The sequence below is a fragment of the Lampris incognitus genome, chromosome 1 (genome assembly GCF_029633865.1).
Source record: "Lampris incognitus isolate fLamInc1 chromosome 1, fLamInc1.hap2, whole genome shotgun sequence".
In the NCBI taxonomy this organism is placed as follows: domain Eukaryota; kingdom Metazoa; phylum Chordata; class Actinopteri; order Lampriformes; family Lampridae; genus Lampris; species Lampris incognitus.
Window position 1 is genome coordinate 130,378,652 of NC_079211.1, and position 26,782 is coordinate 130,405,433.

The 26,782-nt window shown below is 41.8% G+C and overlaps 2 protein-coding genes across 4 annotated transcripts; one reads left to right on the forward strand and one right to left on the reverse strand.

Annotated features, from left to right (window-relative positions):
- The first annotated feature begins 1,038 nt into the window (after positions 1 to 1,038).
- anapc5 (anaphase promoting complex subunit 5) lies at positions 1,039 to 18,222 on the forward strand. Of its 3 annotated transcripts, none has more exons than XM_056283632.1 (18): positions 1,039 to 1,319; positions 1,429 to 1,508; positions 1,695 to 1,804; positions 1,908 to 2,151; positions 2,701 to 2,767; positions 2,978 to 3,079; positions 3,209 to 3,399; positions 3,513 to 3,594; positions 3,738 to 3,830; positions 4,590 to 4,771; positions 5,143 to 5,278; positions 5,456 to 5,530; positions 6,845 to 6,966; positions 7,059 to 7,166; positions 7,301 to 7,448; positions 7,630 to 7,792; positions 7,884 to 8,078; positions 18,174 to 18,222. In XM_056283632.1, the coding sequence occupies exons 1-18, from the start codon at positions 1,122 to 1,124 to the stop codon at positions 18,188 to 18,190; spliced, it is 2,313 nt and encodes a 770-aa protein (XP_056139607.1). In that variant the 5' UTR covers positions 1,039 to 1,121; the 3' UTR covers positions 18,191 to 18,222. The 3 variants fall into 3 exon arrangements, with proteins under 3 accessions (XP_056139607.1, XP_056139616.1, XP_056139623.1); XM_056283641.1 differs by lacking the exon at positions 18,174 to 18,222 and adding an exon at positions 2,419 to 2,421 and having other exon boundaries at positions 2,719 to 2,767; positions 7,884 to 8,564; XM_056283648.1 differs by lacking the exon at positions 18,174 to 18,222 and adding an exon at positions 2,419 to 2,421 and having other exon boundaries at positions 2,719 to 2,767; positions 4,629 to 4,771; positions 7,884 to 8,564.
- ggt1a (gamma-glutamyltransferase 1a) lies at positions 15,604 to 24,847 on the reverse strand. The gene is made up of 12 exons (XM_056283661.1): positions 24,675 to 24,847; positions 21,138 to 21,268; positions 20,945 to 21,034; positions 19,073 to 19,265; positions 18,204 to 18,364; positions 17,837 to 17,986; positions 17,385 to 17,521; positions 17,087 to 17,274; positions 16,493 to 16,620; positions 16,138 to 16,250; positions 15,926 to 16,039; positions 15,604 to 15,756 (listed from the first exon to the last, which is right to left on the reverse strand). The coding sequence occupies exons 1-12, from the start codon at positions 24,845 to 24,847 to the stop codon at positions 15,604 to 15,606; spliced, it is 1,731 nt and encodes a 576-aa protein (XP_056139636.1).
- Between the last annotated feature and the right edge of the window lie 1,935 nt (positions 24,848 to 26,782).

Below are 26,782 nucleotides of genomic sequence, written 5' to 3' on the forward strand. Positions count from 1 at the left end.
TATATAGGTACATTGGGCATGTGTTTATGTTGGTGGGTATGCGTGCAAATATAACAATGTGTGGGTGCATACACCTTTGACTGTGGCCTCGCGGGGTGCAGGCGGCGTTTGGGGGCAGATTGTCATGTTGATTTGGTGTATTACCAATTGTCCATACCTTTTTTTTCTTTTTTTTTTCTTTTTTTTGGTTATGTACGTTTTATGTATGTGCAAGTATTTTGTATTTTGTCTTTGCTTATTTAATTCACTCATTTATTATTATTATTATTATTATTGCTGTTATGGTTGTTTGTGACGTTAGCTATTAGGGGGGGGGACAATGGTTATCAATGTCTTCCCCTTTTATATACGTAGATATATATCTATATATATATTAAACAAATTCTTCTTTGTATTGTGTGCTTTTGCTGAGATGCATGGGTTGGGTTGGGTGGGAAAAGGAAATATGAAAAATTGTGACCTGTATTCCCAGTATTGTTTGTTGTTTGCTTGTTTTTCACCAATAAAAACATATATATATTAAAAAATGGAAGAGACACGTTGTCCTTTAGTTTCAAATCACGCAATAGTAAAAAAAAAAATACTTTATGATCACAGAGATAGAAAAAATATTAACAATTGATAAATACTAACGCATACAGCGTCGGCATTTTTTGGGGCGTCACCAATCAGGAGAACAGCATCGACCAATCCGCTGTCGGGCGTAAAGAACGTCAAAGCGACGTGTGACGTACATATCTGAGGACAGAGGGAGGGCTGTTTGAAGGGAACTAACTCATTTTCGTAATTACAGTAAATGAAATACAATTTAACTACGAATTAAATGACTGGAATTCCTGTTTTTAGCAGCATAGCTGTTATTATTTATGTGTGTTATGCATTCACAGCTTCCAATTTGGACTTATTGGTGCGCTAGCCAAACCGCTATTGTTAGCTAGCAAAGCTATCCGGCGTATCGACGAACTGTAAAAATCCCGTTTCGGTGTATGTTCTCGGTTATTAGCTATTATAGTTACGAACCGTATAAATTCTGATTAACTATATGTTCACTTAGTTAAGGGTAAAACAGCTTTTCTCTTAGCTACAGGCCAGTAAGTGCTTTAAAATAAATAAACATAAAAATGGCGAGCGTGCATGAAAGTTTATATTTCAACCCCATGATGACGAACGGAGTAGTCCATGCCAATGTCTTTGGTATCAAAGATTGGGTGACGCCGTACAAAATTTCCGTCCTGGCACTTCTGTATGAGATGACCACGTCTAAGATCGCTCTGTCAGAAAGGAGGAGGCTTAACAAACTCATCCTTCCTCTACAACAGGTTTGTGTTTGCTTGCTTGCTCTGATTATTTACTGTAAAGTATTTGCAAAATCCTTGTCTGGGTCAGGAATGTTTGCTTAACCACTGTTCTATCCTGGTTCGTCGTTAGGGTCCAGACTTAAGTTTTGGTCAGTTCCTCAAGACTGTGGAGGGTTGTTGCTCTCAAACCGCGTATGCTGTCAAACTCAGGTATGTCGATTCAAGTTGCAAAATTTTAATTTTGTAAAATTGTCAACAATTGTTGTTCACCAGTGAACAAAAATAACTAGTTATAACTAATTATGCCATTTAACACTTAATTTGATGCATTTAAGATTCCTGTTTTATGATGAGTTTATTTGTAAAACCAAAGGCTTATTTTCCTTTTTCTTAAAGGCTTCATGAAATGGCTGATGGAGAGCTTAAAGATATGGAATACTTTTTTGCAACCCTTCCCACTCCTTTCACTGAGTTTGATTTTGAGGCATATAAAACCAGTGTTGTTGGTGAGTAATTGACAGTCTTTTCAAATGGGATTAAAACAATATTAAGAGATTCTCTTGATTATCCATTGACTGTCTTATTGCACTGTTTTATTTATAATTTTAGGTATTTTCATGAGACACATGCTTCTCGCCTACAACAAGCTGTCCTTCAGTCAGGTATACAAGCTGTACAAGTCCCTGCAACACTATTACCACAGTCACTATGCCAAGCCAGTTGATAGACCGTTAGATATAGCGGTACTGGTTGCGGACGACTCAGACATGGACCTCACCAGCACTGAGGACACTGTAGGGGACAGAATGGAGAAGGATGAGCTGGACACTTCGATGTATGAGTCAGAGCTTAGGTAGGCAACACAAATTTTTGTGTTATGTTTTTTCATGTATAACATTTTTGTATAAGCCTCATTTATTTCTTATGTTTTTTTCTTCCTTTTTTGTTTTCTTTTTTCTTTTTTGTGTGAGTCTGCGAGTGCTAGAAGCTGCTATAAACCAGAGTCAAATTCCTTATGTGCAGGGGCACACTTGGCCAATAAAGCTGATTCTGATTGGGTAATTAAATTTAGTATCCACAAGTTGGCTCAAAATCATTGAAAGAAATTTATAGTTTTCAGTTGGTCCAAATCTGATGGTAATAAACAAGCATGGTTTTGACATAGTACAAGGATCAGTTTCACTTTTGCAGTAAGTATTTTTTCTAATAATTTCTGCATGGTTGCAGTCTAGGATGCAAACTAGAATGCTGCTATTATGTGCAAATTTCTCACTGCATATATTTCTTTACTCTGAGTTGGTGGAAATTGCTGAAAATTGCTTGAAATGAGATATGATCTGGTTTGGTGCCACTTAATGTTAGCTTCATGTAATAATTATTGATGGAAGTCTTTGCTTTTTAGAAATGATGATACTCCTAGCAGAGGTCCCCTTTCACAAAAACAAGCAGAATACTTTCTTGCAAAACAGGTGAGTGTTGAAAAACAAGACTTCAGACTTAATCTAATCATATCAAAACTAGGGCCATGCTGTTTCCACATTCTCAGCTGTATTGGTGGTCAGTTTGTTCTAACCAGTTATTTGGGATTTATTTAATGAATAGTCACACACCAAACCTAAATTTTGTGTCTTATTAGTCAGTGGTTTTGTTCAGTGATCAAAAACATTTTATTTTCTTAGGCATACCTTCTGAGGAATGATGAGAACAAATCCCTAAAGCCTTCTGCTCTGCAAGAGGAACTCAACAACATGTTGCAATTTAACCCTGATTTTGCTGAGGCAGTGAGGATCTGTTCTCATTAATTGGAATTCATAATCTTTTTTAGGACTATATCATTCATATAGCAGTTTTAGTTGCAGTTGAGCGCCAGATTTGAATTCTCTCAGCTATTCTGTATTTCGTCTCCACAGCACTACCTGAACTACCTGAACAGCATGCGAGTCAAGGACATCTTCATTTCCACCCACAGTCTGTTACACTATTTTGACCGCCTCATCCTGTCTGGAAGTGAAGGAAAGAGCAATGGGGATGAAGGTTATGGGCGTAGCCTCCGCTACGCTGCCCTGAACCTGGCAAGTCTGCACTGTCGTTTTGGCCACTAGTAAGTAATGAAGGTGATGTATGTGTGTGTATGACCTATAAAGTTAACCACAGTCTTAGAATATCTTTGTAAGATTTGGGCCTTTTTAACATTTTCATTATTGTTGTCTGCAGTCAGCAGGCTGAACTGGCCCTACAAGAGGCTATCCGTATTGCCCAGGAATCCAACGATCACGTGTGTTTGCAACATTGTCTGGTATGTAGATTTACTATTTGTGATGTTGTATTACTTCAGTGCTGATGACATGCTGATTTGTTTATCATATGTGAATATACCTTAAGTGTGTCTGCCTCTGTTTGGTTTAATCTCTGTCTCCTTGCCTGTTGTCTGTGCCTCAGAGTTGGCTTTACACATTAGAACAGATGAAAGGATCTGACAGCTCTGTTTTAACTGAGGACTCTGTGAAAATGGCTGCCCATTTCTGCCTGCCAGTAAGTGTTGCATGAGCTTTCACATAAGAATATCTCAGGATAATTAATGGCTGTGGCAACTAATTAACTATAACATCCAAGAGGACACTTTTTAATGTGATCATGGGTATGCTGATGATTCAACAGGTGTGAGACCCAGCCAAGTTTCCTTGATGACACCTTAGGGCCCACAATACAATAAAGTTAATCTTGGAAGCAAAAATTTACTTAATCTACACACATTGTATTTTCTCATTGATCACTTTTTAGAGACACGTGTCCAAAGTGACTTACATGGGGATCAGCAATTAGCTGATCAATTCCTGTGTCTCCAACAGGCATCTTGGGGCACTGAATACTGATCATAGCCAAGAATGCATGTCACGTCAAGTGCAATTTGTATAAGTGCACTTTAAATAGATGGCTCATAGTGAGTGATAGCAGATTCAATTTACAAGTTAACAATGCCACAAGACAGTTTAATAATCATGCTTAGAGACCATGTATGGATTAAGGTAGGTCTAGACAAGGAATGTTTTAAGCCTTTTAAAATGGATAAGAGTAAAAACAAGAAGAAATTAAGGAAAATTGTAAACTAGCTTCCTGATTAGTATAAGCCTTGGCATAACAACCAATGAAGTGTGATGAGACATACTTTATGAAAATTTACAGTGTGGCTGAAACACATTTGACCAATCACATTTCTTAGCTCAAATGGCTCATTGTATAATTTACATTACAGGTGTATTAATCACCACACTCTGATTCTCTGTTCTGTAGTACTTGGCTTCCCTGGGCATTCAGTCCTTGGTCCAGCAGGGGGGGATACAGGGCAAGACAGCCCATGAACTGATGGATGCACTGAAGGACACAGACATCCTCCATTGGAAACACAGTCTATCAGAGCTGATAGAGATAAGCCTGGCCCAGACTACTTCCATATGGAGGATGTACGGCAAGAGGTCGGACTCCTCAGCTTGTCGCTCTTGCCACTGCAATTCACTTGTATTGAATATACAAAGCATTTCGCACACTCAACTGCCCACCCTTAATCTCACATTCAAGCTCCCATCTATGTTAACAGCATGTTAAAACATTGTTATAGGACTGGTGATTTGTTTGAACAAATTTACATGTAACAGCCAATTTATTAGATGCACATAACCAGTATGGTAGCTAGGACCAAGGCATTAATTCAACAAGGTGTTTGAAATCCTCCACAAGTAAATTGGTCCATGCTGATGTGACAGTCTTGTATTTTGAAATGGAAGACTAAATTGCTTGTTGTCCAGTTGCATTCTAAACTGTCCTACGTGGCTCCTGTGTTATGTAGCGCTATGGCTCAGCAGCAGGCCCAGCTCCTTCTGAACATGAGCAGCCTGGAGCCAGTTAACTTTGGAGTCCAGCAGAACAATACTGAAGCCTTTGCTGTGGCTCTTTGCCATCTGGCTGAACTGCATGCTGAGCAGGTAGTGCCTCTGATTATCTTGTCTCTGTTTGGTTTCTGCTCTGTTGTCACTTATCCATGGGGCAGTTGGCTCAGCAATTCAGCAGGATAATCAACATTGATCAGGCCCACTTTCCAGCTTGGGGGGAGTTGGCTGAGAGTAAGCCTTTTTTCTAAAGTTCTGGTTCTTCCGTCACAGGGCATGTATGGTGCTGTTTCAGAGATCCTTAAGCATTTGAAGCAACAATTTCCTCCCCACACACAGCATGCCAAGGTGAGTTTTCTAAACCAGATTTTATATTGGGAGGACCTTCTTTCCCCATTCTCTCTTCACATCATTTATGGTCAAAAGAGTGGGGGCATGAGCAACACTCTGCAACATATGATGCCTTCCATACGGGCAGAGATTGGTGCCAGCCATAATGAATTTGAATTTCATTAATTTGAATTCTTATTGCGGAAACTCCATTTGAATTATATTAATTCCAATTTGTAATATCCAGTTTGAATCTTCATGCAGTTTTTGAATTTTGAATTGCATCTGAATATGAAGGATGAAACTGAATTGTCTGTATTGCATTCAACAGTCCCTTTTTCTTAATTGGTTATTTGAAGTCAAAATTCAGTTCAAAAAACTTTTACATTCAGTTTGTAAGATTCAGATTCGAATTCTGAGACACATCTGGGGACTTGAAAAGGCAATCAGAAAAAAAATTGATCTCTTTCTTTTTAAACTGATCAGCTCCTCTTGGCACCTGTCAAAGGAAAGTAAAGTAACTGCAATAATTCTGTAAGAATGGATGATTGACTTTCGCTGTCACTTTCGGTTGGATGTGTGATTAAAAACTTTTAGAATAGGGGTGTCCGGGTGGCATGGCAGTCTGTTCCGTCACCTACCAACACAGGGATCACCGGTTCGAATCCCTGTGTTCCCTCCGGCTTGATTGGGCATCCCTACAGACACAATTGGCTGTGTCTGCGGGTAGGAAACCAGATGTGGGTATGTGTCCTGGTTGCTGCACTAGCACCTCTGGTTGGTCAGGGCGCCTGTTCGGGGGGGAGGGGGAACTGGGGGGAATAGCGTTATCCGCCCACGCACTACGTCCCCCTGGCGAAACTCCTCACTGTCAGGTGAAGAGAAGCGGCTGGCGACTCCACATATATTGGAGGAAGTATGTGGTAGTCTGCAGCCCTCCCAGCTCAACAGAGAGGGTGGAGCAGCGACCAGGACGGCTCAGAAGAGTGGGGTAATTGGCTGGATACAATTGGGGAGAAAGGGGGGCGGGGGTAAAAAAAATCTTTTGAATATAATTTAAGTTTTTGTGCAGAACCAGCGATTGTTCATCCAAGCCAATGCATTTTGTGCTGCACTACTGTGTTGCTTTCGCATTTTAGGTAAACACATGTTAATACAATTCAAATTCAGTTTTAGTTGGCACTAATCTCTGCCCATACTAGGACCACAGACCCAAAGGAAGCCCCTGTTTTAAAGTTGTACTTTCTTTAAATGCAAAATGACCATTGTTTCTGTCATGAACCAAAATACTAAATAGGATAAATGTGAATGTTTTTGCTTTCTCTGAATCAGCTCTGGATGTTATGTGATTTGAAAGTCCAGCTTGAGAGGTATATGAATGAAGGGAAATACCACATGGCAGAGCCTCTAGTCACTGCTATTTCTGCCTTGAATAAAACAGAGGGACTCTACAGGTAAGACTAGGGCAATTTTTCAGTTCTCATTCTTGTTTGTGCTTGTCTCTTGCTTCTATGTTCCTCCACTCTAACAGTGTGTTTGTTAACAGGAAAGCTCAAGTTTTGAAGGTACTGAATCGGACAACTGAAGCATACAGCATCTTGCAGAGGCTACAGGCGCACTGTGAAAAGACCAAATGTACAGAGATGATCATCAGGTTAGAGAGAAGGCTCCATGGCTGCTTGATCACCTTAGGATTTTTTATTTTGAGTAAATAAAAGTGATTTGTATGGGATATGTCTGTGTTGTATAACAGCTTTGAATGCCTTTTTTTATTTATGCCCCTTACAGGGTTATCCTTTCTACTGCTGAGCTCCACTGGGAATCGTCTGGCTTTTCTACCACCCTTCCTCTCCTGCTCCAGGCCTTGGCTCTAGCTAGACAGCACCATTTACAGGCCCTGGCTTCCGAGACCATACTACACCTGGCCTTCACTCAGGTCAGCCATTACAAGGAGGCCACTTTAAACAAGGGACCATTCCAGCTCCCACACAGAAACACTCACTGAAAGCTTCTGACTCCAGTGTTGTCGATGAATAGGCAAAGTCAAAGCAACAGTCATTGTTGTCCTCTATGAAATATATGTTTAATAATATTGTTGTTCTTAATATTGTCTTCAGCTGATGTTGGGGGTTCCAGAGCAGGCTCTCGGTATCCTCCATGAAGCCCTGGAGCCCATTCTTGCCCACGGATCTGTCATGGATAAAGGCCGAGCTTTGATGCTGACAGCTCGCTGTCAGATGGCTGTGGCCGGGTCCAGGCAAGATGGACAAGGGCAAGAAGGTACCTAATATGAGCACTTGCTAAAAACTAATCCCTATGTCAAAATGCTTGTGGCTCTGTCTAAACAATGTGGCTTATTGTCTCCACTCAGCTTTAGGTTTGGCAGTTCAGACATTAGACGAGGCTGCAGTCTATTTTTCCAAATTGAACTGTAAGCAGCGACTACGTGATGTCCACTACCTTCAAGCTCAGCTCTACCACTCACTGGGTCAAATGCCCAAACGCAACAAATGCGCCATGCTCTTTCGCCTGCTGGACCAGGACCTGCAGTCATCGGTAGCACCAGGTGCCTTGCGGCTCTAATGCCCACTTTACCTTCAAATGATAGATGTTGAACCCGATCAAAACAATATAATTCTTGCCATGGACTTGGAAAAATCTAAAATATTACCAGAGGATATATTACATTTGTAAGTCAATAACTCCACTGTAAGGAATTCAGACACTCATTTGTTCACATACCTGGGCAATAATTATGCATCCCATTGATATTTTGTTTTCCCATTACCTAGGCTCAAGTGTCTTATTACTGAGTTGATTTACTCAATGATCACCAGTAGATGGTGACCAACATCTGTTCTTCTCTGCAACAGGTTTACAGTGTAGTTCTTATTAATATTTCATACCAGAACCATTCATCACAACTCTCAGCAAGCAACTTTTGTCATTATCAAAAATAATTTTGAATGGTAATCATTCCAGAAGAGATTATTTTGTTTCTTTCCACTTGGTCAGATATTGTATTTGAGTGACTGACACTGATAACGGTCACCACAGCATACGCCCAGTGTTGTCACACATGAATGTCAGTAGATGGCTGAAATGAGCATGTGCAAATTTTATCAGGAGCTGTCCCTGTGGGCCTGATTTACCCAGCTATTTGATGAATGAGGGTAATATCACATTTGGCCACAAGATGAATGTGTTTCAGTGAGTTGGATGATTCCCCCTCTGCTTGGAGAATACTGATGAAGAAGGAATCCATTTTGTCAGCGGAGGAACATTCCCTTAGCTTGTGATCACATTTGTGATGCAGTAGCCTGGAGATGACAACATGGGATTTCTTTAACCCTCTTGAGTGTCATCCAATGTGTGTGTGTTGTTTTGGTACACATTTACATTTTGGTTATCTAAAAGATCTGTGTTATACTCATGTCTTATTTTCCAGATAACAAAGGACTTCCCTTGACCAGAGTACTTTTCTGACCACTTTGTAACCTCACATCAGGATGAGAGCCATTGGCAGTAATTAGGTTATGTGTGTGAGCCTTTAGTCTTGAGTAGGGTTGACTGAATCAATCTGTCACATGGTTCTTGTTGTTTGCAGTGTCTATCATATTACATGAGTTACACTTGCAGCTAGGGTTAGCTTAGTTTTATTGGCTTAAAGCTGGATATAGTGAAGACAGCGTTTCATCTATATTTTCTTCAATGATCACACAGCAGACCATGACTGCATTCATCCAGCAATGGGTTTTGGAAAGCACTGAAGCAACTGTTATTTGTTGATCTAAATGCCTGAATTAGTTTGTATACAGGCTGATTTTGTTTAATTTGCCTCCAACAAAATGTTGTTCCCCAATGTTTGCATCAGGTCTTGCAGAAACCCTAAAGGCCAATAGACTCAAACTGCTGTTGTTGTTTAACTGCTGTCATTGTTTATTATTTATTACTGTGAAAATTCCTGCTGGTCCAGTCTCAGTGCCAATGTTTGGCCTTATGTGAGTGTTTGGTGTAAACAGATCATAATGTTTCTTCAGAGCACCAGACAAGATCTGTGCAAACAGAACGGGAAAAAAAAAATAGTGCAGCTCTGTCCAAGTCAAATTCTGACAGTTGTTTTTGGTATACGGCCAAGAAGTACAGTGTGTAACTGCCTTAAGTATGGCTTTTGGTGGAGACTTTCATACAAAGTCCCAAATGGTGCACTTGGTGCATACATTTTAGCATAGATGGCATCAGAAGGTTATGAAGCGTGCATACATTTTTGCGTAGGTGGCGTCAGAAGGTTATGAAGCCCCACAGGCCCTACATGAGGGGTTCTGTGTGAAGTACACATGTAGACTTCATACTTACAATTCATGCAGCCAGGTTACAAATGTTAACATTGTAGCTGGTACCAAGTTGTTGAGAACTGCCCAGAAAACATAATTTGTTGACTAGTTATTGGTCTGTAAATCAGCAGACAAACAAAAGTAAGGCAAAGTTATTGTGGTCAAGGATCCCATTGGCCATGAAGTTTGTTGGGCTCGTACCCTGGCCGCAGTCGATCTAATCTTCCAAACCTTGACAAAACCCTTGTGACTTTTATATGTTTATAATATAAACTGCATATTAAAACAGTAGCCCTTGCTGAAACCTTGAGCCAGTCACATGTTTACATAATTTCTGTGACCTTTGTTTGACCCAAGGATTAGGGTTCAGTTTCCTCCAAGAGCATCACTGAAAGACAAATTTTAGCTCATTACTTAGAAATCCATTGAGATGTTGCAACAATTAAAATTTTAGGATATATGCGAGATCGGGTGCATTATAAATCAGCGTTGGCTTTTCACGGAGGTAGCTCTTTAGGTATAATAATTCAGTAGAATCACAATACAGAAAAATCTATTGGTTCCACATGTAAAAAAATATTTGTTCAAAATGTTTAATAACAAGCATGGCATAAGACAATGCATGTTTAGAAAAATATATCTGTAAATGTATTTTCAGAGTACACTATACATTCACTTAACCTCTACTCGGTATTAAACATTTACAATTCAAATGCATCTTTCACAACACTCTGCATCACGAAAAAATAGAAGCAATAAATTCAGTAGATCCACAGTGGCATATGGACCAGATTGACTTAACCCTTATTTAGCACAATCTGAGACACGGTCCAAATTTGATTTAAATGTGGAAAACAGATACAGGTTCAGCTCTCATGAGCAAATGGATATTGGCAGACATTTGTGTAAATCAGCCAAGAAATCCGAGGCATCTGAATTCTTAATTTCTGGCATTGGTTTGGTTATTTTCTTTGGTTAAGTCCTGAAAACAAATATTGAATCGAACACATTGAATTGACCAGATTTTTTTTTTTGTTGCCAGTTTTGGACAAAAAGAAAAAAAAAGACCACATAGAAAATCTGCTTCCGCTCAATTTTATCCTAGAACATACTGATGAAACTTAAACAGTTACTTATTACAAAATCGCTTGGCTGCTTACTGGAGAATACTGTCAGCAGTGGTATCCATACAGCTTCATGTTTTAACTTTTTAATTAACAAAATGCACATAAAGTGGATATCAAAGGTCTACACCCCCTGTTAAAATGGCAGGTTTTTGTGATGCAAAAGAATTAAACCAAGCTAAACCATGTCAGAAAATGTTCCATCTTTAAATGTGAAATTGCAACCGATTAAAAATTTCAAGTGAAAAACCAAAACCTTTCAGGGAAAAAATAAAAATACAAAAACTTAAGCTAACCTGGTTGCAAAAGTGTGCACACCCCTAAACTAATCCTTTGAAGCACCTTTTGGTTTTATTACAGCACTGGGTAAGAGTCTATCAGCTTGGCACATCTTGACTTGGCGATATTTTCCCACCATTTCTTGCAAAAATGTTCTAGATCCCATCAATTTCTTTTTCTTTTTTTTCTTTTTGGATCCCCCCCCCCCTTTTCCTCCCCAGTTGTACCTGGCCAATTACCCCACTCTTCCGAGCTGTCCCAGTCGCTGCTCCACCCCTTCTGCCGATCCAGGGAGGGCTGCAGACTACCATATGCCTACTCCGATACATGTGGAGTCGCCAGCTGCTTCTTTTGACCTGACAGTGAGGAGTTTTGCCAGGGGGACGTAGCGCGTGGGAGGATCACACTATTCCCCCCAGTTCCCCCTCCCCCCCAAACAGGCGCCCCGACCGACCAGAGGAAGTGTTAGTGCAGCGACTAGGACACACACCTACATCCGGCTTCCCACCCACAGACAAGGCCAATTGTGTCTGTAGGGACGCCCGACCAAGCCGGAGACAACACGGGGATTCGAACCAAGATCCCCATATTGGTAGGCAACGGAATAGACCGCTACACTGCCTGGACGCCCAGATCCCGTCAAATTGCACCTCCTGTGCACAGCCCTCTCCAAGTCACCCCACAGATTTTCTATTGGATTCAGGTCTGGGCTCTGGCTGGGTTATTCCAAAACGCTGATCTTTTTGGTGAAGCCATTCCTTTGTTGATTTGGATGTATGCTTTGGATCGATGTTGTGCTGAAAGGTGAAATTCCTCTTCAGCTTTCTAGCAGATGTCTGAAGGTTTTGCACCAAAATCGACTGGTATTTGGAGCTATTCATGATTCCCTCCACCTTGACTAAAGCCCCAGTTCTGGCTGAAGAAAAGTAGCCCCAAAGCATGATGCTGCCACCACCATGCTTCATCGTTGGTATGGTGTTCTTTTGGTGATATGCTGTTTTTGCACCAAACATAACCTTTTGGAATTACAGCCAACAAGTTCAACCTTGGTCTCATCAGACCAAAACACATTTTTCCACATGGTTTTGAGAGACTGGATGTATTTTTGCAAAATTTAGCCAGGTTGTTTTTTTCCCCCTTGTAAAAAGGCTTCCATCTTGCCACCCTATCCCATAGCCCGGGAGTGTTTATGTTCCCTCAGCCCTATTTCATTGAATTTACCTACACTTAACCTAATCTACCTTAACCTGACATAGCCTCAACCTCTACCTAACCCTAACCTTAACCCCATGCTTACCTTAAGCTAACCTTAACCAATAGCTAAGCTATTGGATAGCGAACCCACAGGGCTGACCCCCATAACCCAGACATATGAAGAATATGAGAGATTGTTGTCTCATGTAGGGAGCAACCAGTACTTGGCAGAAATTCCTACAGCTCCTTTAATGTTGCCGTAGGCCTCTTGCTAGCCTCCCTGACACGTTTTCTCGTCATCTTCACATCAATTTTGGAAGGACGTCCTGTTCTTGGTAATTTCACTGTTGTGTCATATTTTCTCCACTTGTTGATGATTGTCTTCACTGTGTTCAATGGTGTATCTAATGCCTTGGGGATTCTTCTGTAGCCCTCTCCTTATTGATACTTTTCAATAAGACCCCATTCATGCTTTGTGGATCACGGTCTTTTCGGTTGGATGCAACGAAGAAGATGTTAGGAAAAGCCTACAGGAACAGCTGAACTTTATTAATTGATGGCAGGTCAAGTCAATCGTATTTGTATAGCCCAATATCACAAATTACAATTTGCCTCAAGGGGCTTTACAGCAACACAACATCCTGTCCTTAGACCCTCGCATCGGATAAGAAACAAACTCCCAAAAAAACCCTTTAACAGGGAGAAAAAATAGGAAGAAACCTCAGGGAGAGCAACAGAGGAGGGCTCTCTCTCCCAAGATGGACAACGTGCAGTGGATGTTGTGTTCATACAATTTACAGAATGCAAACATTGAGAGAGGATAACAGAATGGAATTATAGAATATATGAAGAATATGATGAGGAGGATGCCAAGCAGTGTCCAGACGCCACCGGAACAGCTCAGGACCTAAGCCACATGACCAGCATCACCATGTTAAAAAATAAATAAAATAAAAGTCACACATCTTAGTGAGAGAAGGATATAACATTAAAACAGGATAGTAAAATTATATGGATTTATTCATTCATTCATGATCCAAACTGCTTATCCTTACTCAGGGTCGCAGGAATGCTGGAGCCTATCCCGGCAGTCATTGGGCCGCATGCGGGAGACACCCTGGACAGGCCACCAGACCATCACAGGGCCGACACACACACATTTACACCTAGGGACAATTTATTATGGCTGTTTCACCTGAACTGCATGTCTTTGGACTATGGGAGGAAACTGGAGCACCCGGAGGGAATCCACACAGACATGGGGAGAACATGCAAACTCCACACAGAGGACAACCCGCAACGAGCCCCAACATTGGACTACCCCGGGGCTCAAACCCAGGACCTTCTTGTGGTGAGGCGACTGCACTAACCACTGCGCCACCGTGCCACAATATGAACCTCTTCAGAAAAGGGATGTTGTGAGAATCGAGGATCCTGATTCCTCGACCAGAAAGGCAACTGTCCTCAGTGAAGTGGGTCCCAGGTCATTCAATGTGAAGATGGAGAATGAACAAGTGTTGCAGAGAAACTAGAGGAGTCTTGAAGACTCAGGAGGACATCAGGAACATGCACAGGGGACTGAGTCAGAAAAGAGAGTTGGTGTGACACCAGACTTACATCAAGCTGAGCCACCTTCACCTTCCCCAATAACTGAGACACCAGCTCTTAGACGGTCCACCAGACCTAGGAAATCGCCTGATAGACTCATCGAACAATAAATTGTTGAGCTGTTGTTAGAAGGAACAGAAAGAGGAAAAAAAAGTGTTGATATTTCTGTTGACTTAAAAAAAAACCCAACTTGTCCCTAGGTGTGAATGTGTGTTGTGGGGGGGGGGGCTGGGGGGGCCCTGTGATGGTCTGGCAGCCTGTCCAGTGTGTCTCCCCGTCTGCCAACCAATAACTGCTGGGATAGGCTCTAGCATCCGCGTGACCCCGAGCGGGATAAGCGGTTGGGTAATGGATGGATGGATGTTGAAAAAATTACATTTATGTTCCAATTTTTGTCTTAACAGGATAGTTGAGACTTTAATGTACATGTTATGCTTGATGTTTCTTTGCGCTACATTGAGACGTTTTGAATGTTAAGAATGTTTACACTTGAAATGCTATGAGTTGTGATTATGCAACATGTTATATTGACCTGTTTGGAAAGGGGATGTAATGATGTTTATGTTAGCAATACATGTGGGTGACCTGTTGGTGACAGTATAACACATGATATGTATAGACAGAAAGTAAGAAGAAGATAACCGGAACCGAGGCGAGAAGAATAAAGCGGCTAGCCGAGCTAGCAGGAGTTACAAACACCGTGTCTTTATTCAATATAAAAATAAGAACATACATGGTATATATAGAATATATGGATGATGGGGATGCCAAGCAGTGTCAGTGGAAGTGCAGGAGTATACAAACGATTAACATGAGCTTGAATGTGATTGGTTAATTCTGAACACAGCCACATCCCCAATTATAAAAGCGTGGGCACATTTATGCAACCAGGTTATTGTAAGTTTTGTATTTTTTCCCTAAAATATTTGTTTTTCACTTTTTTTTGTAGGCTGCAATTTCACATTTAAGGTGGAAAACATTCCGTCATGATTTACCTCGGATTCTTTTTTTTTTTTTTGCATCACAAAATCCTGCCATTTTAACAGGGTTGTGTAGTCTTTTTATATCCCCTGTAATATATAAATGGGCATTATATAAACACATAGCAGAGTAAACCCTGCCTGTACAGTTATGAGCCATTGTTTTATGCATCCAAATGGGAAACACTGATGTGTTGACTCATAGTGAAAGTATCATCTTCACCACCAGAAATTAATAATGATCTCTTGATACATGAGTCAAAATGCCACAGTCATGGGCACACATACCCCCCCCCTCAAAAAAAAACCCAACAACAACAACAATTATACCAGGAAAATCAATAATGCTTCTTGTTTGGTTTGACTGAAAGAGGTATTGAAATGGAGTGTCATTTTCCCTGATGGAGTGAAAGGAATTGAACCCAAAGAAGACAAGTGGCTGTGTCTCCATAGCTTAAACATTGCTGGTGTCTGTCTTGGAGGCATCCATTACAGACACACACTGTAGCTCTGTCCCTGCGTCTTTGAGAAGATCGTCCGCACTGACAGGAGGAGAAGGGCTGAAGTTATTCTCAGTATCCTGCTGGATATCCTCCTTTCCTTGGGTCGGACTCTGCGCAGAGGCGTTCCCCCTGCCGCACCACTGCCTGCACCACCGAACTCGGAGTCTGCAGCAGCTCTGTGACTGTGACATGGTTCTTCTGGGCCAAGCCATCTAGGATGCTCTGCCATGCCATTATTATCGGAACCATCATCGTTATCATCATCACCACCATCACCATTATCGTCATAATCAACATTATAACCATCGTCCCAATAGGTGCTAACACTTCAGCTATATGATGTGATCCAGAATGTATGCAGAATAAGTCTCTCTGAGCATGTTGGACATACCTTTTCAAAGCCTTGTTCCGCCACTGTCGTATTCGGGTTGAGTTGATTGTGGACTCGAGGTTCTGTCACGGCTTTCTTGAGGTCATAGTTAAAAAACAAGGAATTCAGGATGACCTGTGTATAGCAGAACAACTGTTAAGATGGCCCATATCCAGTGTGTGTGTGTGTGTGTGTGTGTTGGTTGGAGTTGCATGTGAATGATTCAGACTCACTAAGGCAGTGGCTGTGGTGATTTTTGTTCCTCCAGAGGCCCCCACAACCATTTTCACTCTGTTGTCTTTGTCAAAGATGATAGTAGGGCACATGGAGGAGAGCGGCCTCTTCCCTAAGTCATATTTGCAGAATTAGATGTTAGATATTCCTTTTACAGGTTGAATTTGTGTGTTGCATCAATGAGATGGTGTTCGAGACAATTATGAATTTCCCTTTTAAGCCCAAGTATAAAAAACTTGTCCATTCATCCATCTATCCATCCATCAACCCTGCCATCAATACCAGCATGTGTTCATATGGTGTGATCTGAAGTGGTCTATAGACACACTAGTTGATTATCTAGTCCAGTCACACCTGGTTGGATGAAGTTGTTGGGCGAGGGAGGGATCCCAAAGCCATTGGTCATGTGTGGGGAGCTGAAGTCGTCCATTTCATCGTTGAAAATGATGCCAGTTGATTGGGACATGACCTTGGAACCAAAACTGAGAGTGAAACAGATTTTTGTAATGATTAATGCAATTTGGAGCAGATGTAAAAAATCGGTTAATCATTAGTTGAGAAATAGTGTTCACTTAATGGTCGATAGGTATCACACTCCGAAGGCATACTATCTTATTTGTATATTCGATATGTGAGACTATTATTTTTGGATTTCATTTTTTGAGATGGATTTGAAACACATCAAAACACAATCACACGTATGGTCATTTGTGTGTTAAGTAAGCTTTAGTGATGCTCCAAGTATGGGATAGGTTTTGAAAATGCACAAGTGTTCATGTAAAAGTAAGGCAGTTTTTTTTTATTCAAATTTTCCTAAAAAAGTTGACATTTGAGATATCCTGGGTCTTCATCTGAGAATGATGTCTTGTGAGGTATTAGATCTGTTTGCTACCCCTGCATCTTTGGGACCTTGACATGACACAGTCGTCTGGAACAAAGGAATCTTACTACAAATTAATTGTGCTGGTGGCTGCCACGGCGCTTCCATCCTCGGCAATGACAGAGAGGTGTGCTGTTCCATGGTCGTCTGGGACAAAGTAGTCTGGCTCATAGTAGCTGTCCGGGTGAGTGGTGTCATCAGTGATTTTACTCCTGATTCCATCAGCAAAGTAGTCAGAGGTCATGTTGTGGATGAGCTGGGGAGGAACAAAGCAGTCAGCCATATGAAAGGACTTCCAGACAGTTTGTCTTAAAAATCAATAGCAAGAACACCAACATCAATCATCATCATCACAAGGGCACTTACATCTGTAATGTTGAGATAACGTGGGTCTCCAAGTTTGCTTCTCTTGGCATAAGCAAACCGGAACGCCTCCACGATGCGATGATACGTCAGAGTCTTTCTATCTGCTGTTGAGACACTCGTGTTTGTGAAGTTATACCCTGTTAAATACCCCGAGAAAAACAACGGTGACCACTCATTGACTGTCTATGTAAACTCATTATCAGTTGAATTAACAAAATGAACTCCAAGGTGGGTATCCATGATGGAAATCTATATTAATCTTTTTTTTCTTTTTTTTTCTTAAAGATGACACTTTTTGTTGAAATTGTTAGTAAAGACTGCTTGAACAGAGGATCAAGGGAGCCCTTGTTTTTTGGGCCTAAATTTGGCAGGAAAAGCCTGGAGGAGGACCTGGGGGAACCTGACATCCGCTCTCATGCATGGATGCACAGACACTTGGCAAAGCTGCTCACCATCCACTATGTTGAGGATGAGAGCCAGCACTGGGCCACTGGAGGGGGCGTCTGGGACATGCATGGTGTATTCCCCGACGTTCAGCTTCAGGGGATTCTCATTCAGCACAGGCTGGTACTCCAATAAATCATCCAAGGTTATAATCCCACCTCAAGAGAACATAGGTGCATAATGATTATAAACCTCATATGTTAAATAACGACAATGTTCTTTAATTGCTGTTTAGGGTGGTGGTAGTTATATTGTTTCATGTGATGGCCTGGTTTGAGTTTCACAAAGTGCACTAATGTTCAAAGCTGATTTACCACCAATTGTTTTTGTTTGTCATATACATAGACTTGAATGAAGAATGAAGAAGAAAAAGACCTGCTGCCTGGATGTCCTCTACGATGCTTTGTGCCATCGTGCCGTTGTAAAAGACATCAGGCCCATCCTCTGCTATTCTTTGGTATGTGTCGGCTAGTTTTGGAAATTTGACAATGTCATTTTCCTTCAGAATATTTTTCTGTGAATCACAGAACACGTCACTGGAATGCAAGAAAAGGAAATGAAGGAAATAAAACAGTTATTTCTGAAGTTTTGCAGCAGTGTCCAATAAGTGTGAAATATGCTTAAGATGGTTAAGCCAGTGAGTTTGCTCTGTGGTACTGAATTATATTCTCCAACTATGACTTTGAGCAGAATTAATTTCTCCTAAATTTCTTCCCAATTTTGCAATGCCTTCTTCTTTCGGCTTATTCCCTGTTTCTCAGGGGTCACCATAGTGGATTTTACAGTTTCCATCGGTACCCTGTGAGGGTACAGCACCAATGGCAGCCATTGTTGCAGTGCAAAAACTAATCAAGCAAAATTAAGAATAACTTGTTTGATATGTTTGATGGCAGTTGTTGGATATGAAATTCTGTTTATGCATTTTCCCTCTGTGAAGTCGCTGCCCATCTTTCGGCGCAGGTTGAAAACTCACCTCTTCAAGAACTATTACCCTGTTACTTGCCCTTACTGCTTATTGTAGTCACTCTTTCTTTTTTTAAATCTCTTTCTTGCGCTTTTACTTTAGCACTGGTTTTGCTCTTAGATGCTTGTTAAGAGAGAAGATGCACTTATGACCTCTGATGACGAGTAGTTCTCCTGATTTCCTATGTTAAATGCACTTATTGTGAGTCGCTTTGGATAAAAGTGTCGGCTAAATGACTGTAATGTAATGTAATGTAATGGTGATGCTTTTTTTCCCTCACCACAAGATGGCATTCTCTTGAATGGACTCTTTGCTCTTGAAGATGGCACGAGCCAACGCTTTTCCTACAGGAATGCCATTGCGAGCCAATGCAATGCTCGGCTCAAACAGCTCCTTCCATGGCAGCCTGCCATGTCTCTTGTGTGCCATCTCGTAACCACGGATCTCCCCAGGAATGGCTATCGACAACCCACCTGTCATGCAGAAACAATGGTACCAACATTTGAATCTCACAAGCTTATCCTGCCCCTCACGTGAAGGAGCAGCATGCCAAAGGCTTAAAAACAAGAGGCTCTGAGACACGCTCAAGTGTTTCATTTTAGTGGATCACACTAAAGTCTGTGTACTCCAGATATCCAGCAGTGGGTACATGGAAAAGATATACAGTATAATGCTATTAAAAAAGAATGGGACCTCCAAGAAGAGGCAGTTGAATGGCTATGAAACGAACAGTACACCGATCAGCCAAAACATTAAAACCACTGACAGGTAAGCGAATACCATTGATTATCTCATTACAATGGCACCTGTCAAGGGGTGGGATATATTAGGCACCAAGTGAACAGTCAGTTCTTTAAGTTGATGTGTTAGAAGCAGGAAAAATGGGCAAGCATAAGGATTGGAGTGACTTTGACAAGGGCCAAATTGTGATGGCTAGATGACTTGGTCAGAACATCTCTAAAAACGCAGGTCTTGTGGAGTGTTCCCAGTATGCAGTGGTCAGTACCTACCAAAAATGGTCCAAGGAAGGCCAACCGGGGAACTGGCAACAGGGTCATGGGCACCCAAGGCTCATTGATGCAAGGGGGGTGCAAAGGCTAGCCTATCTGGTCCGATCCCACAGAAGAGCTATTGGAGCTCAATTTGCAGAAAAAGTTAATGCTGGCTATGATAGACAGGTATCCGGACACACAGTGCATTGCAGCTTGCTGCGTAGCCGCAGACTGGTCAGAGTGACCATGATGACATGACCCCTGTCCACTGCCAAAAACGCCTACAATGGGCACGTGAGCAACAGAACTGGAACATGGAGCAGTGGAAGAAGGTGACCTGGTCTGACAAATCACGTTTTCTTTAACATCATGGGGAATGGCTGGGTGTGTGTGCATTATTTACCTGGGGAAGAGATGGCACCAGAATACACTATGGGAAGACGGCAAACCAGTGGAGGCAGTGTGATGCTCTGGACAATGTTCTAATGGGAAACCTTGGGTCCTGACATTCACGGTGATGTTACTTTGACACACACCACCTACTTAAACATTGTTGCAGACCAAGTACACACCTTCATGGCAATGGTATTCCCTGATGGCAGTGGCCTCTTTCAGCAGGATAATGCACCCTGCCACACTGCAAAAATTATTCAGGAATGGTTTGAGGAACATGACAAAGAGTTCAAGGTGTTGCCTTGGCTTCCAAATTCCAGATCCCAATCCGATCGAGCAGCTGTGGGCCATCCTGGAAAAAAAGTCCGATCCATGGAGGCCACACCTCGCAACTTGCAGGACTTAAAGGATCTGCTGTTAATGTCTTAGTGCCAGATACCAGAGGACACCTTCAGAAGTCTTGTATAGTCCATGCCACGACAGCTCAGAGCTGTTTTGGCAGCACAAGGGGGACCTACACAATATTAGGCAGGTGGTTTTAATGTTTTAGCTGATTGATGTATGTCATCCTCTCTAAATCCCTCTCTTGCACTATATAGTGTAACGCAATACCAAAATACAGCTTCCGATATTACAAAAACCTCTGCAAAATTAGAGTGTCCATTTAGGTCAGACTTGCGTTAAATCAGACTCTGCCATCCCTATGTCTGTGAAACACTCCAGTGCAGTTAGTTATTGAGCCAGATATTGCAGCTAAATAATAGAACCTTTTCGGGAGAGCTGGGTGTTATTGCCAAACATGTCCTCAGTGGCATTCATGGGGGCTGTTTCCCTCGCATCAATGGTTTCAACCCTCCCTGTTCAACAGAAAATGATTGCCAATTAGTGGAGGTTTTTTGCTCTTATGTTGTTATAATAGAATTCTCTAGATTCATAGCACCAGCAAAGGCACAAACTCACCTGTGGAAGCATTGTAGATGACAAAGAAGAGCCCCCCACCAATGCCCATGCTATGAGCATTGAAAAGACCAACACATAACAAGGCAGCGATGGATGCATCCACAGCCGAACCTTTCTTCTTTAGAATGTCCCTGCAAGCACAGACGTATAAGTAGAAACCCATGGATTTACAGGGTACATAAAGGAGATGGTATATACGTTTTCAAAATCTTGACCTGACTTTTGACACGTGTACACACACACACACACACACACACACACACACACACACACACACACACACACACACACACACACACACACACACACACCATGTCACCCTGTATTTGTGGGGACCCCTCATTGGCTACATTCATTCCCTAGCTCTTAACCCTAACCTTTACTACTACTACTACTACAAACCCCAATTCCAATGAAGGTGGGACGTTGTGTAAAACGTGAATAAAAACATAAAACAATGATTTGCAAATCCTTTTCGACCTATATTCAATTGAATACACTACAAAGACAAATATTTAATGTTCAAACTGATAAACTTTATTGTTTTTTGCAAATATTCACTCATTTTGAATTTGATGACTGCAACACATTCCAAAGAAGCTGGGACAGGGGCAACAAAAGACTGGGAAAGTTGAGGAATGCTCAAAAAACACCCGTTTGGAACATTCCACAGGTGAACAGGTTAATTGGAAACAGATGAGTGTCAAGATTGGGTATAAAAGGAGCATCCCCTGAAAGGCTCAGTCGTTCACAAGCAAGGATGGGGTGAGGTTCACCACTTTGTGAACAACTGCATGAGCAAATAGTACAGCAGTTTAAGAAGAACGTTTCTCAATGTACAATTGCAAGGAATTTAGGGATTTCATCATCTACAGTCCATAATATCATCAAAAGATTCAGACAATCTGGAGAAATCTCTGCATGTAAGCGGCAAGGCCGAAAACCAACATTGAATGCTCATGACCTTCGATCCCTCAGGCGGCGCTGCATTAAAAACCGACATCATTCTGTAAAGGATATTACCACGTGGGCTCAGGAACACTTGGGGAAAACCATTGTCAGTTAACACAGTTCATCACTACATCTACAAGTGCAAGTTAAAACTCTACCATGCAAAGCAACAGCCATATATCAACAACATCCAGAACGCTGCCGGCTTCTCTGGGCTCGAGCTCATCTGAGATGGACTGACGCAAAGTGAAAAAGTGTGCTGTGGTCTGACGAGTCCACATTTCAAACTGTTTTTGGAAATCATGGACATCGTGTCCGCCGGGCTAAAGAGGAAAAGGACCATCCAGATTGTTATCAGCGCAAAGTCCAAAAGCCAGCATCTGTGATGGTATGGGGGTGTGTTAGTGCCCATGGCATGGGTAACTTGCACATATGTGAAGGCACCATTAATGCTGAAAGGTACGTACAGGTTTTGGAGCAACATATGCTGCCATTAAAGTGATGTCTTTTTCAGGGACGTCCCTGCTTATTTCAGCAAGACGATGCCAAGCCACATTCTGCACGTGTTGCAACAGCGTGGCTTCGTAGTAAAAGAGTGCAGGTACTAGACTGGCCTGCCTGCAGTCCAGACCTGTCTCCCATTGAAAATGTGTGGCGCATTGTGAAGCGCAAAATACGACAACGTTGACCCCGGACTGTTGAGCAACTGAAGTCGTACATCAAGCAAGAACGGGAAAGAATTCCACCTACAAAGCTTCAACAATTGGTGTCCTCAGTTCCCAAACACTTAATGAGTGTTGTTAAAAGGAAAGGTGATGTAACACAGTGGTGAACATGCCCCTGTCCCAGCTTCTTTGGAACATGTTGCAGGCATCAAATTCAAAACGAGTGAATATTTGCAAAAAAACAAAGTTTATCAATTCGAACATTAAATATCTTGTCTTTGTAGTGTATTCAATAGAATATAGGTAGAAAAGGCTTTGCAAATCATTGTATTCTGTTTTTATTTACATTTTACACAACGTCCCAACTTCATTGGAATTGGGGTTTGTACTTTCGACTGCTCCCGTTAAGGTTCACCACAGCAGTTCAGCCATTTCCATTTCTTCCTGTCCTCTGCATCTTCCTCTGTCACACCAGCCACCTGCATATCCTCTCTCACCACATCCATAAACCTCTTTGGCCCTCTTCTTTTCCTCTTCCCTGGCAGCTCCATATTCCTCATCCTTCTCCCAATATACCCAGCATCTCTCCTCCACACATGTCCGAGCCATCTCAATCTTGCCTCTCTTGCTTTGTCTCCAAACTGTCCAACCTGAGCTGTCCCTCTAATATACTCATTCCTAATCCTGTCCTTCTTCGTCACTCCCAATGAAAATCTTAGCATGTTCAACTCTGCCACCTCCAGCTCTGCCTTCTGTCTTTTCATCAGTGCCACTGTCTCCAAACCACATAAACATAGCTGGTCTCACAACCATCTTGTAAACCTTCCCTTTAACTCTTGCTGGTACCCTGCTATCGCAAATCACTCTTGACACTCTTCTCCACCCACTCCACCCTGCCTGCACTCTCTTCTTCACCTCTCTTCTGCACCCCCCGTTACTTTGGACAGTTGACCCCAAGTATTTAAACTCATATACCTTTGTCACCTCTACTTCTTTCATTGTCACCATTCCACTGTCCTCCCTCTCATTCACGCATATGTATTCCGTCTTGCTCCTACTGACTTTCATTCCTCTTCTCTCCAGTGCACACCTCTACCTCTCAAGGCTTTCCTCAACCTGCACCCTACTTCGCTACAGATCACAATGTCATCCGTAAACATCATAGTCCACGGAGACTCATGCCTGATCTTGTCCATCAACCTGTCCATAACCATTGCAAAACAAGAAAGGCCTCAGAACCAATCCTTCATGTACTCCCACCTCCACCTTGAACCCATCTGTAATTTCAACCGCACACCACACCACTGTCACACTTCCCTAATACATATCCTGCACCACTCCTACATACTTCTCTGCAACTACTGACTTCCTCATACAATACCACACCTCCTCTATTGGCACCCAGTCATATGCTTTCTCTAAATCCACAAAGACAAAATGTAACTCTTGGCCTTCTCTATACTTCTCAATCAACATTCTCAAAGCAAACATTGCCTCTGTAGTGCTCTTTCATGGCATGAAACCATACTGCTGCTCGCTAATCATCAACTCTCCTCTTAACCTAGCTTCTATTACTCTTTCCCATATCTTCATGCTGTGGCTGATCAACTTTGCTAGTTGTTGCTACAGTTCTGCACATCATCCTTGTTCTTGAAAGTCTTAAAACAATAATCCTAACCTTAACCTAATTCTAACCTTAACCCTAAAACCAAGTCCTAACCCTAAAATAGAACCTTTCTTCACGGGGACCCATAAAATGTCCCCACAAGGTAGGTGGTTTCAGGTTTTTCTATCCCACTGGGGACATTTGGTCCTCACTGGGATAGAAAAACCTGGTACACACACTCGCGCACAAACACACAGCAGGTTTGCAAAGAGAAAACATGACTGTACTGTACATCAATTCCTATATTGGACTTACCTCCCCACTTCTGAGCACTTTCCAGCATCAGCAGCCACAGCGGCCTTAGAGTAAAAGTGGTCAGGGGGGGCATTCGCATTCCTCCTCCCCATTCCCATGAACAGCCCTAGAAGCAAGCCCACTGCAACCACCAGCAGGACCACCAGCCCAGCAACCAGGGACTTCCTGACCATTCTCCTGCCCGAGAAATTCAACAGATGTACTGTAACAGTCAGACAAAATGCTAAGGTATTCAGACTACCCAATCAAAACACCTCCTAACACCATCATTATTGTTCTTGTAGCAAACACCATCATTGCTGTCATTATCACGTGAGTCATCCTGTAAGTTGATGGCACATGCTACGCATTTATTCTGTCTGACAGGGTAGTACTTATGACCAACAGTTTCATTATAAGAGGTTGAACATTATATTTCACCGGTGGCTTTTGGCTGTACCTTGGTTCAAGTGACATTCTCATGTTGTATTGGACTGAATAGTGTCTGATAATGATGAACAAAGGCTGTGTTGATAGATAAGCAGGATACACATTTTATTTTTATATATTTATGGCTCCATAAAATTAATCGAAAAATCAAGTAACTACAACATTTTCTTTAAACTCATCACAATTATGAGATTTATTTGAGAACTTTACCTCCATTTTAGAAAAAAAGTCACTGCCTGAAATTCATCATTTGATACCTTTTTTATAGAGAGGTCAGTCTGTAAAGGTATTATAACTTGGCCGAAATTAACTTATTATTCTTTTAAAATCACTATTTATTTTAATATTGTGCTATCTATTTGGTTGAAGTAGGTTTCATCTTGTTTCAAGAACTGGATTTTTCCCCTTCAAAACTCTTTTGTTTTGAATTTCTATCCCTCTATAACCTTCCACTTCCTTCTAATAATGCATGTGGCAGGCATACCAAAGTGGAGGTGAGGGTGATCTGTTTACAAATGCAGGCAGCGTAAAGATCTGTCTCACCGTGTGATTGGCTCAGCCAGCAGTGGCGACATGCACAGTTGCAATGTCACAGTCTATTTACATAATTCTGCTTGCTTCCACAGACTTATTGAGATGTCCGTGTGACTTGCTGAACTTAGACTTAGATGTAGACTTAGACTTAGAAAACTTTAATGACCTCCGACAGGCAATTTGTAGTACAGCACAGAACATAGACACATTCGTTCCTCCCAGGCTGTGAGAAACGAAATTTCGTCTCTTTTGTGTATGAAATTACAAGAATGAGATGACAACGGATTGTTTCTGATTCTGCATCTGATTAAAAGCACATCAGATAAACAAAAACAATGATAGTCCAAGATCATCTTTAGCAGCCATCACAGATATCATCACAGTCCAGGCAGGCATTTGAAGTGCATGTCAGTAACTGTATACCAACAACTGTAATTGTCGTAACTTCTACCTCTAAAAAAGTACCACTCGACAACTTCATGCTCAAAGACCCTTTAGGCCAGGCAAAAACAATATGTACATACACAGACATAGCCGCGGGAAGTAGGGGTGCTGAGGGTGCTGCAGCACCCCCTGGCGTGGAGCCCAAGAAAATTTGGGGGGGGGGTGTTTAAAGATAAATAAATACATAAATATGTTTTAACAAAAAAAATCATTTTATTCATTCATCTATTCATTAAAATTAATTGGAAACATTAATGACTTCACTGTAAAAAGTAAATGGCCTAAGCCACAATGACAACAAGCAACAATTGTCTCATGACAGCACCCGTCAGTGACTCAGTCAGGTCAAGTGTCTGAACACCAGTCCAAGTGGCGCTAAAACGCATTTCTGAGTTTTTTGGGAAGCTCAAAAAAGACAATAAGAGATTGAGCCTCAAGTTGGCAGATCAAGTGGAGGAGGAGGAAGCAGTCTTGGAGCCTAAGCCGAGTAGGCCTACCAGCAGCAGTTGAAGTACTTCTGAAGCGACCGCCACACCTGCCCCGGGCCCAGGAGCTGCGCTAATTCAAGCTAACGTCATGGCAGTACCAGGACAAAATGCTAGCATTAACGTGGTTTCAGTCGAGGCAATCTCGCCACACCAACCAACCAACCAACTTCAGTTTTCCCGGAAGGTAGTTTGCAAAAGAGACGTTTTCCCGTT